The sequence below is a fragment of the Cladophialophora bantiana genome, assembly GCF_000835475.1.
Source record: "Cladophialophora bantiana CBS 173.52 unplaced genomic scaffold supercont1.3, whole genome shotgun sequence".
Lineage (NCBI taxonomy): Eukaryota > Fungi > Ascomycota > Eurotiomycetes > Chaetothyriales > Herpotrichiellaceae > Cladophialophora > Cladophialophora bantiana.
Window position 1 is genome coordinate 2,469,106 of NW_015971577.1, and position 23,006 is coordinate 2,492,111.

At 51.4% G+C, this 23,006-nt stretch overlaps 5 protein-coding genes across 5 annotated transcripts; all 5 read left to right on the plus strand.

Moving 5' to 3' along the window:
* Nucleotides 1–301: 301 nt before the first annotated feature.
* Z519_02795 (uncharacterized protein) lies at nt 302–2,221 on the plus strand (the record flags this gene model as incomplete). Its single annotated transcript, XM_016760551.1, has 1 exon — nt 302–2,221. One exon carries the CDS (start codon nt 302–304, stop codon nt 2,219–2,221), a length of 1,920 nt encoding a protein of 639 aa, XP_016624072.1.
* Nucleotides 2,222–14,378: 12,157 nt separating this feature from the next.
* On the plus strand, nt 14,379–14,744 carry Z519_02796 (uncharacterized protein; the record flags this gene model as incomplete). Its single annotated transcript, XM_016760552.1, has 3 exons — nt 14,379–14,465; nt 14,522–14,582; nt 14,641–14,744. 3 exons carry the CDS (start codon nt 14,379–14,381, stop codon nt 14,742–14,744), a joined length of 252 nt encoding a protein of 83 aa, XP_016624073.1.
* A 1,603-nt stretch (nt 14,745–16,347) lies between these two features.
* On the plus strand, nt 16,348–17,271 carry Z519_02797 (uncharacterized protein; the record flags this gene model as incomplete). The annotated part of the gene is made up of 2 exons (XM_016760553.1): nt 16,348–16,600; nt 16,655–17,271. 2 exons carry the CDS (start codon nt 16,348–16,350, stop codon nt 17,269–17,271), a joined length of 870 nt encoding a protein of 289 aa, XP_016624074.1.
* A 303-nt stretch (nt 17,272–17,574) lies between these two features.
* Z519_02798 (uncharacterized protein) lies at nt 17,575–19,761 on the plus strand (the record flags this gene model as incomplete). Its single annotated transcript, XM_016760554.1, has 2 exons — nt 17,575–17,708; nt 17,829–19,761. 2 exons carry the CDS (start codon nt 17,575–17,577, stop codon nt 19,759–19,761), a joined length of 2,067 nt encoding a protein of 688 aa, XP_016624075.1.
* An 800-nt stretch (nt 19,762–20,561) lies between these two features.
* On the plus strand, nt 20,562–22,750 carry Z519_02799 (uncharacterized protein; the record flags this gene model as incomplete). The annotated part of the gene is made up of 3 exons (XM_016760555.1): nt 20,562–20,703; nt 20,762–21,125; nt 21,187–22,750. 3 exons carry the CDS (start codon nt 20,562–20,564, stop codon nt 22,748–22,750), a joined length of 2,070 nt encoding a protein of 689 aa, XP_016624076.1.
* Between the last annotated feature and the right edge of the window lie 256 nt (nt 22,751–23,006).

Genomic DNA, 23,006 nt, shown 5'->3' on the forward strand with positions numbered 1-23,006 from the left:
GTATCGATGCCAAGACCTTCCGTCGACGGATTAATAATGTTCCGCACATCCCACTGGCCGAACCGCGGCCCACATGGACGGGAACCCAACCTCTCCATCACAGGTAGCAGAGTCTTGTTCTGCTACTCTGTCAAAGGAGACCCTATCCTCTGCTCAAAACAACATCTCCAGTGGCTCTGACAACCCAAGATGCCGGAGTCTAGAGGCAGCCGCACACCTGCCACAAGGGAGGAACAGGGGGGGAAGGTGAGAGACTCCAATCGACAGCGTGAACCTCGAAGTCCTGACCTCTCTGTAGTCCATGTTTCAAACGATCATTCAAGGTCTCGCCATATTCATGCTCACCCAGTTTGTTGTCAACCAATTCTTCGGCTCAAAATCACAGAACGGAGGCGCCGCCGCGCCCAAGCAAAATGTCAATTTCGATGAAAGAGCCGATGTGTCGGCCCTCACAAACTATTCGCATATCCCTCAAAACATTGCCCCGATATGGCCTGACAACAGCGTCATCGACGTTCGGATGTATGTGTCTCCGCAGCTCAGTCTTCCTGCCTTGTCGACCGTGCCAGAGGAGAGCCTGGTCTTGGACGAGAAGAGTTTTGGAATGGGGAATTATGAAGAAAACCGAGAGGTTCATACCCACATCGCCATACCAACTGAGGTACAGCATAACGGAACACTATGGGCTCATTTCTACGTCGCGCTAGCTGGCAGCGAAATTGACCCGACCAGCCCGAACTACGACCCACACAAAGCAACTCACTTCAAGAGGCCGCTGAACCAGTTCCTCCCCAAGAAAAAGGCTCGTAAGTTGAAGAACCTGCTCGAGAAAACCGAGGAGCCGGAAGAAGATGAACCGGAAGAAGTCCAGGGTGTGCAGATTGCTTCTTATTACCACCCCAACTTCACAGTCGCTGTGATCCCAAACACAGGTGTGCAAAACTGGCGTCAAATGCACCCAGCTCTCCGCAAGAATATCGTCCTCGAACCGACCGGACAACGCGATGCTTCGGGGCAAAATGGCTGGTATTATCCAGTGGTCTTCCTCAACACGTTCTGGCAACTGCGCAGCCACATGACTGAACTTAACGACACCGTCAAAGAAATGCCCCTGAACATCCAACTGTACAACCTGGCGAATTGGAAATACAACCTATTGGCATCTATCGACGAGGGAATGAAACAAAACCAGGCGCAAGCTGCGAGCGGCGCACCCATGCCCGGCGGCGGAGACGGCAGCGAGTTCGAAAAATTTAAGGAAATTCTCTTAGACACCAATGCCTACTTGTTAGGAACCACCTTCGTCGTCAGCATCCTCCACATGGTCTTTGAAGGCCTCGCGTTCAAAAACGATATTTCTCACTGGCGGAAGAAGAAGGACAACGTGGGCACATCTGTTCGGACCATCCTTGCGAACGTGTTCATGCAGACCATCATCTTCTTATATTTGGTTGACAACTCCGAGAACACCTCGTGGATGATCCTCGCCTCGCAGGGCTTCGGCATCTTACTTGAGGCGTGGAAAATAACAAAAACTGTTGATGTGCGCCTGCGCGAACCGGGCCCGGATTCGAAGTTTAGGGGTATACTACCTTATGTGGTTGTGTTTGAAGACAAACATAAATTGACCGAGAAGGAAAAGCAAACGCAAGAGTACGACCAGATTGCCTTCCGTTATTTATACATCATTGCAGTGCCACTACTGCTCGCGTACGCGGTCTACAGCCTCATCTACGAGTCCCACAAGTCATGGTACAGCTTCGTGATTGAGACATTGGTGGGATCGGTGTATGCGTACGGATTCCTCATGATGGTGCCTTCTCTTTACATCAACTACAGATTGAAATCTGTCGCGCACATGCCGAGCAAGGCCCTGATGTACAAGTTCCTCAACACGTTCATTGACGATCTGTTCGCCTTTACAATCAGAATGCCAATTCTACATCGTCTCGCGACACTGAGAGACGATGTGATCTTCTTTGTCTGGCTGTACCAGAAGTACAAGTACAAGGTAGACTATTCGAGGGTTAATGAGTTCGGGCAAGGCGGCGAGGATGAAGACGAGGAAGAAGAGGAAGCGAAGAAGGAAGGCGGCAAGAAGACGACGACGACGGGCACCAAAGTACTCGAAAGTCAAGGTACCAAGGAATTGAAGCCCTCTGCTTCAGTCTCGAGTGCGAGTGGAGCCCAGGCCAACGCAGGCGCGAAGAAGAGAAAGTAGCCGAGCAGACGTCGATCACTGCCTCTCGGACAATAGGTCACGCCACTATATCAGAGTCACAGAATGCCAGGGCGACAAAAGAGAAGTTGAAGATAGGCGAGAAGGAGAGAGGGAAAGATAGCCGGGCGTTGACGTCTATCTGCAGCAAGTTCACTTTGCAGGCTCTTTTGCTCGTAAACTTCACACCTAGTTCGATGCGAGCAGCAAGGGCCGACAAGCCTGGGTTGCATCCAGTTCAGTTCAAGTCATGCGCCTTGGAAAGCCGCCTGGTCCCAAATCCCAGTTGCCTGTACTGCGCCCGGACCTCCAACTCTTGCCTATTGCTAATTGCTTCACCTTTCTAGCTATCGCTTGAGGCTCAAGGAAGGCGTCGATCGCTGTTTCAGGCAAAGCTAGGCATTTTGCGCTTGAGACCAAGTTTAGAAGCCAATAATGTGACAAGACGATCACAAAAGAGGTCAACTGCAAGGGAGGAGGGGAAGGGCAAATCCTGGCACGACGCACCTGCCAACAGAATTGTTTGCTAGGGAAAGATTTTACACAGAACTATTGTGTAAGTAACAAACAAACAATACATAACACCCCTGTGCTAAAAGAAAGAGAAAAGGGGCGAAGAAACTGAAACGGAAAAGGGATCCTCTCAAAAGTCACTCACCCACTATCTAAGTAGCGAACAGCCTATCCGGCATTTGTTTTTACTTCTGGCCAATCATGGCTTTTGTCTCCTTTCCCCCTTTTTGGATTCTTTTTCTACATACCCCATATCAAGGGCTTTTTTTGGACTCGTTCGAACAAATGGGCACGGGGCACAATGCACAAGGCAACCTACTCCTTGGTACTGAACAAAACAAATTGAAACGAAACAGAACGAAACCAATCTAACAGGAACCGAATCCAAGAGAGGACAGCGATAGGAAAGGGAATGAGGAAAAGGCAGATGAGACGCCTACCCTGACTCTGTTCTATCCTGTGCTGCCGGGAGGTCATTCTGCCTGGCCATTCCCTGGTCTATTCTGTCTTTGCCCCACACACTCTCTCCCGCTGCGGCAGGGAGAGTCAAACGAGAGTCAACACACCGACAGACAGGCAGACCCACAGGCAGACAGGGAGACATACTCACGGGCAAGCCGATGGACAAGTAGGTAGGTAGGTACGCAGAGAGACAGACAGACAGAGAGAGGCCGGCAAGACAAGACAAAATAGGACAGGACAAGATCCGGCCTCAATCCAATGAGCAATGACGCAGAAAACCCCAAAACCGAAAACCCAAAAAAGAAGGCAATGTTCCTCCTATGCAGGGCAGGGCTTTTCATTTGCCGCGTCGTAAGTCCAAACCAAAAAAAATTCTCAAAGGAAGGAAGAAAATATTAGGCTCTCCCTCCAAAAACCGAAGAGGGGCAAAAAAATAATAACCAACGAAACGGGGAAAAAACAAGAAACTACAAAAGAACAAAACAGAAAAGGAACGGACGATGGAGAAGAACGTGCGTGCACGCGTGCGCGCGTGCGACGGGAAGCCCGACAGACAGACAGATGCACAGAAAGGAGGAGGGAGCGAATCCCTGTTTCTCATGAAGTGCCATGGGTCCGATGCTCAATGGCCCATGTTTTCGCGCCGGGCACTTGCATCTTCCCCGGGAAAAGGAAAAAGGGAGACTGATTCAGTCTGGGTCTATGGCTGGGTCTGGGTCTCACCGTCCTCTTGCCTGTTTATTTGCTTGCAGCTTGCCTGCCTGGTTATGTGTTGGGTTTGGAGAGTGAGTATTTCGCTAGTTCCGAGCATGCAAGGAACTACGGAGTACGTACAGCAGGAAGAAAGGCCTCGGACACGAGTGGATGGGAAAAGGACTATCAACCATCACGATGCACAACACGCGCAGGCAGGAGATAGTTCCCTCCCCTTCCGAGAGTGACATACATGTGCTGCCTGTGCTCTTGTCAACCGCTCAATCTTTCTATCCTGTTGCCTGTCCTGTCTGGCCCATTCCGAACAGTTGGTGAACAGATGTTTGTCTCTGTCTCTCGTCTCGGCAGCCCCGATTGTTGCGTATTCATCAACATCATTCCCTTTAATTACATGAACCTCTCCGCTTTATTTGATGACGGTCTGTCGGATCCCCTCGCTTAGAGCAACCAGGAGGCTTTTGCATAAGCCATTCCCCATGGGAACAGGAATCTGTTTTTCTTTCCTGTCCTATGGCTAACCGGTGAGCATGAGCGACTAGTTGGCTCTGCTTGCCCAGATAATAAAGATCAAGCGCGAGACCAGCTCTGTAGGGTGGCCGCCAACGCCATCGCATTGCATTGGCTGCGTGTCGCAGACTAAACTCGATCTCTCTGACCGGTGTGCACTGCACATTGAGCCAGCCATGCATATGCACCATGACATATGCTGGCCGGGCGGATGGGTGTGTCCAACCCCGCGGAACCAGACTGGCGGCTCTTTTCACCACATCCTTCGCCAGCTTCCACGTCCTAGAGCCAGATGATGTGTGAGAGTGTGACCAAGGTAAGCTACAGCTCTGTCCAGATTAGCGCCAGTTCTGGGAAATATTGACTCCTTCGTTGGTGGCCATTATGCCTGGTACTTCCGGGGACCACTTTCGATACTTGCTGGCGTGGCCGGTGAATCTCCCTAGGGACCCCCAAAGGACACGGCGGGAGCGCACTTTGTAGGCCACATCAGTCTGTTAGTGCCCCAAATCCCAGCCAGAGCACCTCTCAGGAGGCAGGCCGTAAGCGGCTCTACAGCTCTGGCCACACGTTGTGGGGACCTGCACCAAGAGACCGCCTCCTTTTTTTCTTCAACAAGGGGCCAGTCACTGTAGTCACGGCGACATAGCCCCTCCTTCGACATGGTAAGTCGCGGTGTCTGATCGTTCGAATTTGTGGGTGCTTTGTGGTTACCTTCACTGTTATCCCAATTTGGCGTCCCTCGTACCCTGCTGCTTGCATTGCCGTGGTCACTAGACCAATCTAAGGACCCAAGGAAGCTGACCGTCGGTGATTGTTGTTCTGTGTGCTGCTACGCCCGTGGCTTGTTATGAATGTGTGAAAGCATCTCAAAACATGTCAGCCGTCTGCCAAAGCGTGTGGCTGTGTCTCCTAGGCCTGAGGCCAACCCCCGACTGATGCTGTGGCCAGGCTTGCTGTGGGTTCACTCTGGTGTTCGCAATAGGATGCATGTTCGCGGAAAGTGATTTGTTTCACCACCGTTCGTGTGATGTGCACTTGTCGATTCAACGACCATGCATCGAAGGAAGGCCATATCCATCGATCTGATCATGCAAGGCTGCAGGTGGCTTGGTTTGTTGGGGCAATTCGAGGGCGCCAGACGGTTTTGGTCTCCCAAATCCGCCCCCTTATGCCGCAAAATTTGCCGGTTGGCTCTTCATTGGCTCCTCTTCCACCCATTTTTCCAGAGTTCCAGGGGGTAAAGCCGTGTTTCTTGTCCCGGTCCACCGGCTAGCAAAGCTGCACAGGCCTTGCCGCTGTGTTGTAGTCATCAGGACCACTCTTGTGTGCCCGTGGCTTGTCCAGCGAGAGGGCAGAGCAGAGGGTTGGGGACAACACCCCACGAATACAAGGGGATGTGAAACGCTCCGCTTTGCAGAAGGGCGGTCAGACGGGGTTGCTGCCGTTTAGGAGGGTGGAGATCGGTTGCCTGGTTTCCTCCTTGCCAATAATGCCATCGCAAGCATCGATCTCTCCATCCATTTCTGAGATTGGAGAGGGGCGACTGGTCTGGAAGAATGCACTCCGTTGCGTCCTGTGGACAAACAGAACGTTGAGGTTGAAGAACTCTCAGGGGCCCAGCACAGACAGGTACAGACGTTACTTGGCGACAAAACTGGGTCAGGAGGTATCTTCCTGGTGCCTTGAGAAGGGCAACAGGGTCTCAGAGCAACTCGAGTTGCAGCATTAACACATGGTAGGTGCAATCGAAAGAGATTCAGTGTCCTGTATGTAAATGCATAGCACGGCTTCTTCCAGCATTGATCCTCTTAGGAATCCTTTCCTATCATTGGGTTTTGCAACTAGTGGCTCACGGGGAAGAAATATTAACTGATGCAATGAGTAGCTAATACATAATTGAAGCTGACTTTCTCGTCGGCACCATGGATTGGCTCTTCAGACATGGAGACGGTAGCAAATGGTAGGACAGCCGCCAGGGCAATTCGAGTGGTAAAGAAGCCGTCAGTCGAACACTAGATCATATGCAATACATGCTTCCCAATTCCACCCTTCGTGGTATTTATCCCGCTGCCAATGATAAAGGAAAAGAGGGTTGATGTGAAGAAAAGCCACCTCCAGGGTGGCTTTGCATGGTTAAGGTGTGGTCCTGTAGTCCCAATGCGTTGTAGATTGCTGATGTGGAGGCATTGATGACAACGGTGTGGCTGGTGAAACTTCGTGACTTTCGATGTCGCTGTTGACATCCGTGGAACAGGAGTCGTGTCGTTGCAAAGGAGGAGAGATCATTCATCGATCCTGGCAAGGTCAGTAAACAGTGCTGACAGCAGCAGGAAGGGGTTGTACCATACCATGAGAACAGTTGCTGTGTCTTTAGCCATTTTAACGCTGTCTTTCTCCAGGCTTGATATGGACCGGCGCGCATCGATTACAGCGGCGGTGGTCACACTTGGTGCAGGTGAGGTATATCACCCATAGCTGAGGGTTCTGGAGGATGTCCTCTGGATTGGTGCATTTGCAGCAGTACCAGTAATTTGCTGGAGCAAGTGTAGGGTTGCGTGGAGGCATGATGGAGGAGACCGTCGGGTGTTCAACGGACAAAGAATTCTTTGAGATGACAGAGCAGGAGAGTGTAGGAAGGATTCGGCGAAAAAGGAGCATAGAGTGATAGATATACACCTCCTCTCCAGGTTCTCTGAGCTCCTTAATATAAAGTATACTTTGCTGGTTAGCATCCTGTGGCCTATCATGATCGGCATTGCCAAAACCAAAAGCATTTAGCACTATGGCTAAGTTTTTGGTAGAGCCCGTGTCTGTATCCTTCATTGGAGAGGCTGCTGACCATTGGGAAGCAGCGCGTCATCCAAAGCCGCCTCAGATATCACAAGGCTTTTTGCTTTCTTTCGTTGCCCTTCCAATCAAGGGGTCTTCGGGAGTCCAATTCCTCGCGGTGCCTCGTTGCCTCGTTGCCTTTCATGCGACGAAAGTTAATGTTGCCTGCCATTGCACTTTGGGAACTTTCAGCACTTTGACGGACCCAGTAGGCGCACGAGGCTGGAAATTATGAGAACCGGAGGGAGAGAAACATGACGAGTTAGCCCAGGCAAGACCAGCGAATACATCTCCAGAGAACAGAACGAATGGAAGGAAGACGTAGCGTGTTAGTCGTCCATGGCACTTATCTTCACATCGTGGCCGATTGCGAGCAAGGATCTTTGGTTCTTTCCTCTGGTCGTGCGATCGAGTGGTGAGCAGCTGACGGGGGTGTCTCCATGGGTGGGTATCGTCACCGACTCTCCATTTTTCATTTGATGCAGTGTTTCCTTCTTTAGCTTCAGGTTAGGGCTATTGTAATCATGGACCGGGGCCTCCATTCGGCGCTGGTCACGCCAGTTTCAAGAGCAGAGTGGATGCGGAAGGCCAATAATCCCAGTAGGGGAAGTTCAAATCAAGCCTGGATCCTAGTCACCACGTTTTCGGGTATTTTAGCGCACCATGGGATGCTTGCAGATAGATCGACATGATTTTGGCGGGTTACTTTTAGAAACTTACCTATGAAGGTTTGTCACCGACAGAATAAGGGAAAGACCAATAGACCATTAACCCAAGGCTAAGGCCGAATTGTTTTGTGCATGGAGATTGGCTGGACCGTATACAAATTCCTTGCCAAGGAAATGGTGCAAACGAGGGGCTTCTAGTATAGTGAAATAAAAGTTCGAGAGCAGCGACACCCCGGGTCGAGAGAAGCGGGAGGAGGCTCATCGGGCGTGATTCGGCTGAATAGCAGAATCAAGTAAGCGGACGCGCAGGCCAGATAAGGGTGGGAGGTGGGAATCAAGTTTTGCAATGCAGGCTGATGAATGCCCTCGAGTTCCAAGCCTCCGATCGGGAAGGATCTTCAAGCCTCAGGCCACCGAGGCGTCAGTGTATTGCGGAATACCGTAACTATTTCTCAAAAGTCCCAGGTTCGCCAAAAGCTGGGGAATGGCATTTTCTGGTACCGATCTGTCCATTGCGGAGGAGCTAATCCACAATTAGCGGATGACGGAGGCATGCTGCAAAGTACAGACTAGCAAGAGGCGCGGGTTTTTGAGCGGACTGATACGGTATAGTTTGAACGGCAGCACGCGATGGGACGTGTGTTTTGAAAGAGATGTCAAATTGGGTATTGCATTGCATGCCAAGAGGATTCCATCCTCTGGCGCCTGGCTGCGTTGGAAATATGACCATCCTGACAGGTTTCTGCCACTTGTTTCCCTGATGCTGTTCCTAGGCCAAGGCTATGATACACTCAAAGGGCAGTGGCGTTCCGGCGCACAACTCGATGTTGGCGTTGGTCGATTGAAAGTCTGGTTGAACTCGCTGGAGATATCCTCGTTCATATCAGTGTAATGTGGAGTGCAGTGTGCATGAGAGGCTTTACCGGCCGGCAGGAGGAGGAAGGGAGAACTCAGAACGCTAGGTCTTTGACCGTGGGACCACCTTGTCGACTTTTCTTGCATGACCCCTTTGCCTGAGGATGGTGTCCGTGCAAAGGGGGCATTTTCTTTGATCGCATTCCGGGCACTCGATCTTGTGGAGTTCGCGTAGATTGACAGTACCACACTGACAACACTTCCAGGCGTTGGAAGTGGCGTACTGAGTGTTGCCGTTCATGTTGAAGTAAAGTTGCAATTTGATAACACAAGCAAGAAGTGAAGGAGGTGTTGTGACGTTTTCTGGCCGATAGAAAGGCAGCAGCATAATGGGGAGGCTCGTCTTCTTATAAAGACGGTGCGCTTTTCCAACCCCATCTCTTAGAAAGCAGCATGTCGTTACCGGTCACTTCAATTTGCAATCGCGATGTCCAATCATAGCCACAACAAGGCAGACTGGGATCTTGTTGGAAGACGCAAAACTTCGCTGGTCGTGGAGCACCAACATGATTGCACAAGAGAGAATCGCTGTGGGGAGCGGTGATACCGGCTCTCGAGAGGGTCTGCAAAAGGAGTCAGAACTGCGGTAATCGAAGAGTTGTCATGAGAGACAGCCAAACGTACCAAATCATTAGTGCAAATGGATCAAAGTTACTCAAACGAACACAAAAGGACAGTCGAGAAACTTCCGCCAAGGGAATGGGACAGGCATATTCGCACTTCCGCAAAGCATGATTGATGCAAGTGGACCCAAACAGCCGCTAACCTATGACTCGACCAGCTGTTTGCACAATCATTGAGAGAGCTTCACTCCGTAGTAAACGGCGACGTCGTGGTGATTGCGTAGTTGTTCTCATGAGAAGAGTGGATGCGACATAGTGGCCGCCTCCGCCTGGCAACTGCTCGAATATGAGGAGCTAGACCCTCAGCTTTGTTTCAGGGTCAGCGAGCAAAGCGTCATTTCCCGGGCGATTTTTATTCACGCCCAGACTAAGCGCCTCATTGGCTGCTTGTGGAAGCCACTCCAGGCAAAAACTGGTTCAAATGGACAAAAAGCCCATGTCAGGAGGCACGTAGTCCCCAAGACTAGGCACCATGTTCGTGGCCTGGAGAAGTGTAGTCACACAAGATCAGGACTTTCAAGTCGCGAATAGATCGGTCCCTCTCAACCGGTAGCCCAACCTGAGCGCCATATTGTTGTGTTTCGCCCATCAAGGCGGAAGGCGCGGCTGCGTAGTTTTGTGCCTTGACCAGACAACTTCACCACGTCGAGTCAAGACGAAACACGCCGTATGTTGGTCTGGATGATAGATTGATCGTACAGCATCGGAATTTGGCCGACATTCTGCGAACAAGCCTGAGTCATAGGACGACTATTTGGCACTCGCAGTGTGTTCGCCGAGCATCATTCATGGCAGCTTGAGTCGTACACAAGACTCGCGGCTATTGCAGGTTATCGAGGAGAAGCGTGGCTGACCTGACCTAACCTGGACATTAGGCGACGTTGAAAAAGGCGGGAAAGTTTTGGTTGTCCTAGCAGCCTTTTTCTGGCGATTAGGCAGCGATCGGCTAAGCCGCTGCTTAGCGTGGTGGATCTATGAGGCTGACCAATAAACGTCGGGCCCGTGGGATCCACCCAAATCACAGGACATCCCGGACATCCAGGACATCCCCCCACGCCCGCCGTTTTGGGTATCAACTGTGTCCCCAGCACACTCGGAGACTGTGCAATCAAGCGGTGTGCGAGTGTTTGATAGTGTTTGCGCTGTTGTGAATATACTTTTTCCTTCGAAAATCGCCGCCCCTCCCCCCAACCCCACTCATCGACCTCAAAAAGGTCCAAGGAGTCTCAGCCTTGTATGACTCTCCTGCCTGGTTTCATGAACTCAAGGCAGTTTGCGTTGTGTCAGCCTCACGCTCAATTTACCTCAAGTACAAACAGGGGGCTACGCTGCGGCGCAGCAAACCTAAATCGGCCCTCGAAACTTTGGAAAGCAGCCCTGGAGGAGCCTGTCCTTGCAAATGGGTACACCATGATGCAAAATGTACCCATAGTCTTCGGTGAGGCGTGAGAACAATTAGGTCAGCGCGCTAGACGAACAAACTCTGAGATTTCCGCCAGAGAGCGTTGATTGTGAACAGGGAGGCAAGTACGCGGACTTGTCGCTCTCTTGTTTTGACGGAAGCACACCATGATATCATTGTACTTCTGCATTCGCTAAAGCAGGGCCATCGGCAGAAGATCTGCGTGGGAGTCTAGAAGATCTAGAGCATCTATAAGGCAGCCAGAGATGCGACCCCTTTATCATGTGTCGACACAGAGAAAGCATTGATAAAGCAAGCAACTTCCACATACACCACCGTCGTCAACATTTGGCACTGACAAGTACCTTCAAATAATACCTCTCTTCCTTCTTTTTTCCCTCTTTTGCAAAAGCTAACATGATCCAAGGTCCCGTAGTCGCACTTGGAGCTGCCAATGCACAGTTCCAGTCGATGAGCATGTCGAGGCAGTGAGGCGAGGTTCTTGAGAATTCATCCACTTTTTTCGATCCGACAACCGGCGCAGCGCCGCTTATGACAATTTGAGCAATATGCATTGTTTTTGACAATCATTGGACCGTTGTGACAATGGCAGCAGAACCACACTGGTTCGGAGCCGCCAAACACAGTGGGATGCACTAGAGAAAGACCGTTGCAAGTCGAAGTGGCGAAGCGCTGTGGGAGATGTCCAGGTTTGTTGACTCCTTCCAGCAGCAACGGTGACCATGTCTCTCCCATCTGGTGCTGAAATTTCGGTGACGACAGGGCAAGGTCAGGCGTTTTGAGGCTAGAAATCAATATTAGTAGTGAGCTGACTTCCCTTTTATCTCAACTTACCTCATGGTAGACAGTGACAGATAAAACAGAGTAGCTATTGCTCTTTGTTGCGCTCTCTTGGCAGGAGTGTTGGAAATGAGGAGGAAGACCGGGAATAGTCGCGACGCTCTCCTTATCATTGCCGATTCAAATAGTCTCTCAAAGTTTTGAGGCATTTACTGTGCAGGTGAATTCGAGTCTTGCCCAATTTGAGGCTGTGTGCCGGGTCCAGTGTCAGTGTAGATATGGACATGGCTCAATTCAGAGCTGGACATTGGGGCATCAGTCAAATCAAATGCTTCTTGTTTGTTGAGTCGACAAGAGCGTGTGGCGCAGATTTTGAAACGGCAAAAAGTGAAGAAAATGGACAAATAACGAGATAGAATATCTAGTGCACATGATTCATCCCAAGGTTTGGGAAGCCCATTGGTCTTTTCACCAAGATGGGCGCAAAAGAGAATGAAACTTCGACTCCACCAAGGGAAAGCCAGGAGGACTAGTCGACCCCCAGAGTCGGAACTGAGGGTGGGATTTTGTAGCTGCCATATGCACTGCGTATCGATTGGAGAGAACGTGCATGAACGTAACACCACGAAACCGTAAAGACTGATCGCCTGCGGAATCCAGTCTCGAGGATGGATTTCGGTATCAAATCAAAAGAGCAAGGCTTGTAGCAACCTTTGTGCCCCCTAGTATAAGGCAACCGTGAGGGGCCTGAGCGATTGCTGTAAATTCGGTCTGTGGTCCCGCATAGCCATCAAACCACTCACCGCAAGGGCCCACCCAAGGGGAAATGCCCAAACTTGTGTTTTCAAAGTTGTAGTTTCCGATAACAATTGAGAGAACTCAAAGCGTGCCTTCTAGCGGAGGCGCCGCTTAGAAGAGTCCATTGGTTCGCTGTAGGAAGACTAAGATGCCCGTGGCCTGGGGTTGGAAATTAGACACTCCGGGCTTTTGGAGAGAGCTGTGGTTTCCGCGCCTCGGCAGCAACCTCCTTGATGATGCGTTGCCAAACTTGATAGTGGCTTGATCAAGTCGGCGATATTGTGTGTGGCTGAGTTTGATCATACCCTCCACCCAAGTTATTGCGCTCAGTCGTAGACCGTTGTGGAACAAGAATCTTTCTAACCTGTCATATAGCGCCCACAAACCTAGCCAGTCATGCTTGTCGAGCCAAAGCCGTAATTCTCCACTGCCTCAGCCATCCCATCGATTATGGATTGGGGCCAGCCTCCGCAAAGGCGAGTTCACTTCGAACGATCCTGAAAGGGCCCACGCACATGAATTGTCATACTTGTTCTTCATCCGAGGATCAAGCTCGTCTGACTGATTAGCCAGGTAGGTCTCTGTCATGACTCTGGCCAAAATCTTTCGAAGGTGGGACCAAACAGCGGGGCCTGTCCACATGAACTTGCATCCGCCTACTGCTATAGCGGAGAAGAGGCGAACGATGAACGCTAGACCCGCGGTCAAGCTTTGCTACAGCCATATAAGCGCTGGTTTTCTTGTGACAGCTTGGTCTTAGTGAATTTACACACCAATCTTTAATCTCTGACGTATTGTTCACCATCTGACCCAGCAATCGTGAATGGTTGGTTCGCCACGAGTGCCGAGTAGCCCTGTCGTAGAAGACGGATTTGTGGGAACCTCCTGCAGCATGGATGGACTATTATCAAGACCTCCCGACGGTTGCCCAGAAGTCTGCCGCTTAGAGATCTACACCCTGCCGCAATTTCCCAGCCTGCAAAAATATTTCGACTCTCGAATAACTGCAGACCTTACTGACTCCTGGTAAAGTGATTCACGCATCCCTTCTGTGACTATTTCTCCTGTCTTTATCAGTAATTGGTTCAACGATTCCAAGGTTCGTCGGCACCCATGGCTGCATCGGTCCAGACCACATAACCTCCGACAAGTCACTCTTTCGGAGTGGCATGTCCTTCTCCTGCTTTCCCCATCAGATGTGAGGCTCTTGACCAGCAGAGGAGTTTCGATAGTCTCCTGCCGACGGCATGATATGAATAGAGAAGGATTGAGCTGCGACACATACTCCTCCCCTCCCCATGTTGACTGACTTACCTTTCAATCCTTGCCTTGAACGAGCTAAAGGTTTTATCCTTTAGGCTAAGGCTTGTGTACATCCAACAGCCTTTCGCACAGAAAGGGGGCGTGCTGTTCCCCTGGGAGAGATTGATGTCCAAGGAGAGACGAACGCGAAGGCGACGCAGCCTGCATGCCTACGGCCAATGAAGGTTGGCCGTTCGGCTTCTATATACGGCGAACTGTCTCCAATGAGCAAGCAGGAATGAGGATAGCTATACAGAGTAGTTCAATACGACAGCGCTTAGGTCATATGAAGGTGAGATGCAAGGTAGCGAGCAGGGGAGCGAGGGGAGGAAAGGGGCAACCGAATCATGATGTCGCTGACTAATTCAGGCTGGGGAAGTGGCACCGAAAAGGGGAGGAAACTGCCGAGGTTGCAGCAAGAACACCGTAAGGCTGTTGTTTGCTAGGCTGCAGGCATCAACTTGTCTCCCACCATCACCATCACCATCTTCGCTTCCCACCAAACACCACTACCCGATCTACACCCACTCCTCAGCTGCCACAGAGACTGTGTTGCATTCTAGCTACCCTTGATCAACCTGACCTATCGGCACTTCCACTGCACAGACTTACTGCTGTTCGAGATGCCTAGCAAGGACAATACCAGCTCTGGCTCGTCCGGCAGTTCGTACCACCCATACCAGATCACCAATACCGGCACTAATACTCAAGTAAGAATCCACCTTGGATGCTTCTCGACTACTCTCTGACTATTCTCCTGGTTTAGGGCAACAGCTGGGACACACGCACTCAGCCTGGAGGATCTGCCTACCACTACTCCAATACCAGTCAGCCCCCTATTCTGCCACTCCCTGTCTCGAGGCGTACTGATGCTTGTGGCGACAGATGGCTCTTACTACTATTCTAACGCCAATGGCAGCACCTACTACAACAATGGCAGCGGAGGCTCGACCTACAAAAGCCCCAGTGGCAATGTCTACAAGAAGTGAGGACTGAGCAAGGCCCGGAGATTTGGTATCCTCGACGTGGAAAAAGAGTTCTGCAACAGACCACATTTATTACGCTAGTAGGACGACTGGTGTGGAAGCTTCCGGCTCCCTGGGGGGAACTACAAGTACATGGCAGGAATCGTCTGAATCGGCCAATCATGACGAAGTCAGATGTATTCGCGTATCATACAGTATAATACGCTGCTAGTCAAGACTTCTGATGGGTCCCCGGCAAATCAAACATTCGTCGAGGCGGAGAATATCTCTCCATCCATAGGTCGCTCAACTGTCAGTGACTGCCATGCAAATCATACCTAGGTACGGAGTACTTGATGCCGACCCACTGCCCGCATCTGGCTGGAGCATTTATCGCTGTCGCAAATGCCTTTTTTAGTCCCTGAGAGACACAAGAGCCTCATTGAATAGTCCCTTCACCGCGCTAGCTCTAGTGGCTCATGATTATGCTCGGTTATGGACTCAAGCGAGACGTATTTCCAGGCCCAGCGTTAAGCGAGAGAAGACGCGAAAGATAGGGCCACAGCACTACTGGGTACAGAGTTACATGCGACAGACTAGGAACTGGACTAAACAAGTGTCCATCGCAGCGCGGCTTTCAAAACAGCCGGTTCAGGCGAACTCGATCTTGGATCTTCTTCTGGCTCGGTGCTAAGCGGTGAGGCAGTTCAGCGCTATGACCAGGCTGAGCTTCCAAGGGGTTGTGGTGCCCACTGGTTGTCACTAAGTCAGGGTCCTCAAGCCTTACCTATACGAGTACAACTAGTGACTCCATCCACTGACCAGCTAACCTCGGTCGGGCTATAGTGCATAGGTGACTCGAAGGATCATCACGGCCAGGAACAAGGATTTTGATGTACTAACAGGCTTGTCGCAGTCCGCATCCGATGCGCGCCTGCGTTGGCGCCCGAGTCAGCCAGGAACTTGAGTAAGTGAAAAGGAATTCAAGTTCAAATAGGAAAGGAAGTCTGAGGCACTACACGACACCACGCGATCCTCATTACCGAAGTACATAGCACAGACACAGACCTCAGTCGTAAATGTATTTTCAGACGAGGATGGTGGTACTTCTGGAACCCTTCGCCAGCATCCCTCGCCCACAGTTCCGGTATGCAGGAGCCACGCAGATCCAAAAACTCGAGAGGCTGAGTGCCCAGCACTCCACAGCACCAACGAGCCAGATAAGCCTTCGGGTGAAGTGTCAAGACACCAACTCGCCTCTCGTAGGGGCGGGTCGGACACTGAATCTCTGACAAGAAAAGCTGGACAGGCAATGAACAGGTCCGTAGAAACCGAAATGCTGATCGAGAGCATTGAGTCTTGTAACTCGGAGATGACGCCCATGGCACCTGTGAGTAGGTCAAAAGGGACTGAAAGGAATAATATCCGGGTTAAGAGCCGTGGAAGTGGACGAGGCGGACATTTCAACAAAGCTCAAATGCTCTTCGGAACTGAGTTCAAAAGGAGCAGCAAGGGCAGCCCCATACGGGGAATCACGGAACGCCGAGGCGCAGTTGTTCCTGGGGCGCTATGCTCAAACGGATATTTCTCTCCGCCTGCACTTCCCAATCCGACTTGCTCTTCCAGGATGTCGATCACCATTGCCCTCATTCGTTTCGCTGAGAGGATTTTGTCTTTTTGCATGGGTGCGCGCCAGCTCTGGAGGTCACGTCTCTCCTTCGAGAGCTTTCGGACGCCATGCCGACACTGGTCAAGCTGTCAATCCCGCCCTTCGGGACACAGCAAGTGGGCCAAGATCAAACATGACAAGGGCAAGGCAGATGCTGCGAAGAGCAGGGTCCGTACTCACTTATCTGCGGATATTATAATGGCCTCGAAATGTAAGATGTGAGCCACAGAAGCCAGAAGGGATCTATAAACTGATCATGATACAGTGGGCGGCCCTGATCCTACCATGAATTCTAGACTGGCGCATGCGATTGCCGTCGCAAAAAAAGGTCAGCTCTCAAAGACGGCCATCGAGAACGCCATTGCGAAAGGACAAGGGAAATCTCCGAGCGGCCAAGCTCTTGAGAACGTGACCATCGAAGCCATGCTGCCTCATGGTGTCGCAGCCATGATCGAATGCCAGACCGACAATAAAGCGAGGACCCTGACAGATATCCGCTACATCATCACCAAGGCTGGCGGCACAGTCACTCCTACAGCATTCATGTTCGCGAAAAAGGGGCGAGTGTCTTTTGAAGAGCAGGAAAAGATCGGAGTTGAAGATGCCTTGGAAGACGCGATCGAAGCGGGAGCGCTCGACATTGCGTCGGAAGAAAACAAACTGGTGGTCGAGACCGAACCTGGTGATGTGATGGCCATTGCCCAAAAGCTCCAAGGCAAGCTGGGGCTCCAAGTGGACAAGGCAGAGGTTATCTATGTCCCGAACGAGGATTCGATGGTCAGCCTGTCCACGCAACAGGAGGAAGAGGTGCAGACCATTCTCGACTCTTTAGAGGAAGACCCAAGTCTTCAGAATCTGTATATCAATGCTGTAGCTGCATGAGACAAAGAAAATCAAAGTCACATCATGACCAGCTGAAAAGAATATCGCCCGTGCTCGCAGGCGGATTGGTGGATGCGTAATTGAGCCCTTTGGGCCGTTGAGCCCTTACAGAAATCATCTGCTAAGTCACGGGGTGGCTCCGGCGAAGCATTTAGACGACTGACACATTCGCTTCCAGCGTGGCCTCAACTGACCATCCTGAATATCTGATCTGGATACAACTTGAAGTGCCAGTGCCACGGATAAATGGGTCGGTAGAGATACCCTCGTCAAAAAGACAACACGCATGAAGTCACTCCCAGAATGGATCCCGGCACCGCACTGATCAATTGGCAACACGCCTTTGAAAATCACAGCATCCCACAAACAAGGGTGATTGAAAAGCAGTTGCGATCGAGTGCCGCACAAAACAAGGATAAACTCAGGGCTCTTGTTGGGTATGTTACCGTTTTATTTGTGCGATGTGGGTTTCCTCGTTATAGCCCTGTCGAGGAATTCTGCATCAACCAAGCAGGGCGTGCCATTCCACGATACTGACCTTCTGTTTGGGATTTTAGTGGCAGCTATCGCGAGCTTTTGGCAACTGCTGAGGCAATTGTCATCTTAGATGCACAGACGAGGTCCGCAGAGGATGACCTCTTGTCAATCAGTCACAATTGCAGACCACCTCAGCAAGATGTCTCTCCACGGGTACCACCAGCCGACAAAGTGGCCCTAGCCCAGTTTCGCCTCCTGCAACGATGCTGTACGACTGCGGCTTCGTCTCTTCGTGACCGGCATATATTGCGATGTGCTCAACTTATGGTCGTCTCGAGGCTATTGATGAAGTCACTCGGCGACCAGGACACATTGACCAGAAGCCTCGACTCCTTGAGGAACAAGCTGGGCGCAGTTCGGCGGCAACTGCTTCTGCGAGTAGAATCTAGACTGGTCGACCCTACCTCAACGTTGTCGGATCTTCTCGAGTCAATATGTTCTTACTGCTTGGTCACCAGCAGCTCTTCCGAGGATGCGCTCGCGCATCTCCGCCAGCTGAGGCTTGAGAAAATCAGGCGTCAAATAGCCGCTTCTCGCAAACAACCAACTATTTGTCAAGCTTTGCGGTATCAAATTCTATCCTTGCAAACTTTCAAGTCTTTGATTGGACGTCCCATGGTCGAAGCCATTAACAACTTGCAGAAGAAACCGATCTTGGGAGACCCGTCTATCCGAGATCTAGAGACTCTGGCACTTGATCAGACTTTCTCGTTGATTCCAGATGAGATACGATCATTCGTCCCCTACTTCAAAAGAAGTGCGCCGACGTTCGAGGAGACGCAAGCTAAGTTGGAAACATGGTCCCGCGAAAGCTTACGAACATTTTCTGAGGCATTGCACCATTGCCTTCTTGCAACGGACCACATAGCTGAAGTGCTAGAGTTGCGAAGAGAGCTTTACGCCATTCTCTTACCTTCTTATTTTTCAACGCCCGCTGGGTCAGACATCAAGGACCAGATCGCCCAGGCGCTGAATGAGAAGTTGAACGATATTTGCCGCAATCAAAGTGCCCGCTTGGGTCACATCACAACGCTGCTGCTCGACAACCTTGGCGTCAGCAAGTCCGCAAAACCATTGTGGGATTCAGAGCTTGCGCTGTCAAATCTAGAAGCCGGAGGACCCAGACTCATTACAAGAGTCAGAGAACGACATAAAGGTCATAATGTTGCCATGTCCAAAGCTTCAAGGTCATTGAATGAATGGATTGGCAGTACGAACAGCGCATTCGACCAATTTAACGAAATCACAAAAATCAGATGGAGAGACATTGTTGAAGAGCCCGAGGAGGACAATGAAGTCGATGCATCTGACTTGATCACAGAGCTGTGCGAAACCGAGTCAAGGATATACTGCAACAATTTGGAAGACGCATTGCAGAAGGCGATGCTGGACTACGAGTTGGGTATCACCAAGATTGCAACTCAAGTGGTCGAAGAGCCAAAGACTGTATCTCATGCTGTGACATTGTTGCGCATCATCAGACTCTCAATGACGGGTTTACAGCATGCATTCCCAGAACAGGCAAAATTCGGGAAGCTCCCTGGAATTATCCACAGATTGCATCAGGTAGTGGCTAATGAAGTCAGTCTGCAATTGACGGCATCAAGAGAAGGCAAGAAAAAGTCAATGAAATGGGGCAAGGACATGTTACCAGAAAACATGCCCTCACCGTGTGTATTCTCGACTTTGCGACAACTTTGCAAGATAATGCTGGAGATCGGTGGGACCGATTTATGGTCCCTTCCCATGGTTGAACTGATCAAGGAGGCTGTTCGTTCTCGTATCTTCAGACCAGAGTCGAAGTGCTGGTATATGGAGAATGAGTTTGACGAGGGATATCTGAGTATTGCGTTGGGGCACGATGCGACGGCCGTGGCGAGGGACAAAGAGATGGTCAAGTCTGCATCTGAGTATTGGACGAGGACAAAGACTTTATTCGGCGTGCTTGCCTAAGACGGCGCTGAGTCACGTCAGGGAACGACCCAAGGATAACCACAGCATCAGGGATGAAGGTGACTATTTAATATTCAGATGCTATAGGAATCTGGCGACCATATGTATCAATGAGAGTGCGTATGTGAAGATGCATGTGGTCTTGGGAAGTCTATATACTAATCTGCGCTATGGCTGTAGTTGTTCCGTCGGCACCTCCAGTTGTTGAAGATGAAGACTCGTACTAATGGACGACCATATTGCAGCGGTGGCGCGAAAAAGCGGAACAGTTGGCAGCCTCGTGGCAATATGAAACGGAACCCGGATAAACATTTAATCCGAGTCTACCACCGAGCCTGCCCCCTTATCCAACTTGCTGACCTGAACATTCATTGATCCTCCCTCGTCTATCCCAGCTTTCTACCCAGTGCCAGACCAATATACTTATGGGAAAGATCACTTCGCGCCTCCAGGACATATATAGGAGCGGACGAGAAGTAATAGAACCGATGACCAAGTGAAGTGGTTAGTGACAGTCCGTTATCATCTCCCGCTGTGGTCCGCCCCGTGTCAGCTTTGCAGAGATATATGCCAGAGCCTTCGGATTGTCCAATCCCATATTGCATTGTTTTCTTCAATACCGTCATACGAGAGTCAGAGCGTTGAAAACGGTTTAGTGTTTCCCACAACGAAGACTTTAATGGACGTGGTCTTCATCACTTCATGGCCAACAGATGTCCAATACAAGTCGTTTCACCTTGATGGGAGGAGAACTGCTGCTGAAGAATCAACAAATTTGGAGGATCAGTTAGCATTCAAAGATGCATGAGATCGAACTTGACACGCTCACGGGAGCGCCCCTCCCGCTACGTCGCGCATCCTATCAGTCAGATGATGCAGCGCGGCGACAACTAAGTGACGGGCTCCGTCGGACCAGCATCTCTGAGATGCTGGATGTATCAGGTAAGCCGAGGCGTACATTCTGATCGAGTAGACTTGTTGCATCTGACCATCTTGATAGAGGATAAGCCCCTGATGTCTCCCAACGTGCCCGATGAGGACACCGTCTATCCCACCCAGGAGGAGCTGGAGACTCTTCCTCGCGTCGCGGATACGATCCCTTGGCGCGTCTACACGGTCGCCTTCGTGGAACTGTGCGAACGCTTTTCTTACTACGGCACGCAAATACTGTTCCAGAACTTCGTCCAACGGAGGCTCCTCACGCCGACCGGTCGAGCCCCCAATCCTGGCGGCGACACGGACAACAACCCTGGCGCGCTGGGCCAGGGCCAGCAGATGGCTACTGGTCTTGGGACTTTCTTCTCCTTTTGGTGCTATGTGACACCCCTGTTAGGGGCATGGTTGGCGGATACTTATCTTGGAAGGTAATACTCGCCCCCGGAGCGTAGATTATCTATGGCAACAGCTAACGCAGGCCTTGCCCAGATACAAGACGATCATGTTGTCGATTGCCATCGCAGTCCTCGGCCACGTCCTTCTTACCATCAGTGCGTTGCCGCCTGTCCTAGCGCGCACCGACGTTGCCCTCGTCTCCTTCATTATCGCGCTCGTCGTCTTCGGCCTCGGGACGGGAGGCTTCAAACCGAACATCTCGCCTCTGATCGCAGAGCAGATTGTTTCCGAGAAGCTCCGCGTGTCTATCAACTCTAAGAGCGGAGAGCGTGTGATCATCGACCCAGCCCAGACGTCGGCGAGGATATACAACTGGTTCTACCTCTTCATCAACATCGGCGCCTTGATAGGCCAGATTTCCATGTCATACGCCGCGCTGTATGTCGGATACTACCTCGCGTTCCTGCTACCGACGCTGATGTTCCTCCTGTGCCCCCTCATCCTGATCCTCAACAAGAAGAACTACCGCCTCACCCCTCCGCAAGGCTCCGTTCTGGGCCCGGCTATCAACATGCTCCTCTACGCCATCCGGCCCCATTGGTCGTGGAACCCTCTTCGCGCAATCAGCAATGTCCGCAAGACTACCACGTTCTGGACCGCCGTACAACCCTCGCACATCGCACCCCACAAGCGTCCGTCCTGGATGACATTTGACGACGCGTGGGTCTCCGAACTCCGCCGCGGCGTCAAAGCCTGCTCCGTCCTCCTCTGGTTCCCGCTGTACTGGCTCACGTATAACCAGATGAACAACAATCTCACCTCACAGGCCGACACGATGAAACATGCCGGTGTGCCTCCGGAGATTGTCTCGAATTTAGATCCTCTGGCTCTGATAATTTTGATCCCGATATGTGATTTGCTGATTTACCCCAGTCTTAGGAAACGGGGCGTGAAGTTGACACCGATCAGGAAGATCACGCTGGGATTCTGGCTTGGGGGCGCCGCCATGGTCTATGCGGCATTCCTGCAGAGGTACATATATATGCACAACGAGTGTGGATATTATCCCTCCGAAGGGCAAGACCTCCCCGGCAGCGGCGGCCGCAGTGGTGGCAGAGATTGTCCGCCGGCTTCCATTTCAATAGCCTACCAAGCACCAATCTACCTCCTCGTCGCGATCAGTGAAATCCTGGCCAGCATCACCTCGATCGAGTACGCATTCACCAAGGCGCCGCGCAACATGCGCTCCATGGTGCAAGCATTCTCGCTCTGCATGAGCGCCGTGGCGAACGTGATTGGCGAAGGGTTTCTGTGGCTGGCGAGAGACCCGTATCTGGTGTGGAATTTCGGAGTCATGGGCGTGGTGGCCTTTTTCGCGGGGTGTATGTTTTGGTGGTTCAACAGGGGATTGGATGTTGAGGAAGACGCGATGAATCAGTTGCCGGAGGGCAGGATTGGGGGTGCCAAAAACGGCGAGGGATGGGGCCGGACGAGTGCAGGAGAGGACGGACAGGTACCCAACCCTGAGGGTAGCGACTCTGGTCGTGGTGTCGATGATACAAGTTGGAGTGATCTGGGTGAGGCTTCTGACGGATCCCACGAGAGTTTACTGGGCAATAAAGCTGCACTGAGTGGCGAGGGGAGCCAGCACCCATGACTTACTGGCAAAGTCGACTTGGAAATGCAAAAACATTGCCTATTGTGATCGACCATTGAATGTTAGAGAGGCGTTGCGCATCAAAGGAGCTGGATTCCCGAGATAGGTCACAATGTCCCAAACTCCAGCGGGCGATCTTGTTGGATTGCTGAGCGTAGGATTCGAGAACGCGACAGGAAGACCCCGCAAAGGAATATAACATGGATAGCCGTCTCGGCGAAACAGTGTTGATTGTTGCGAGCTGCAGGACCTCTGC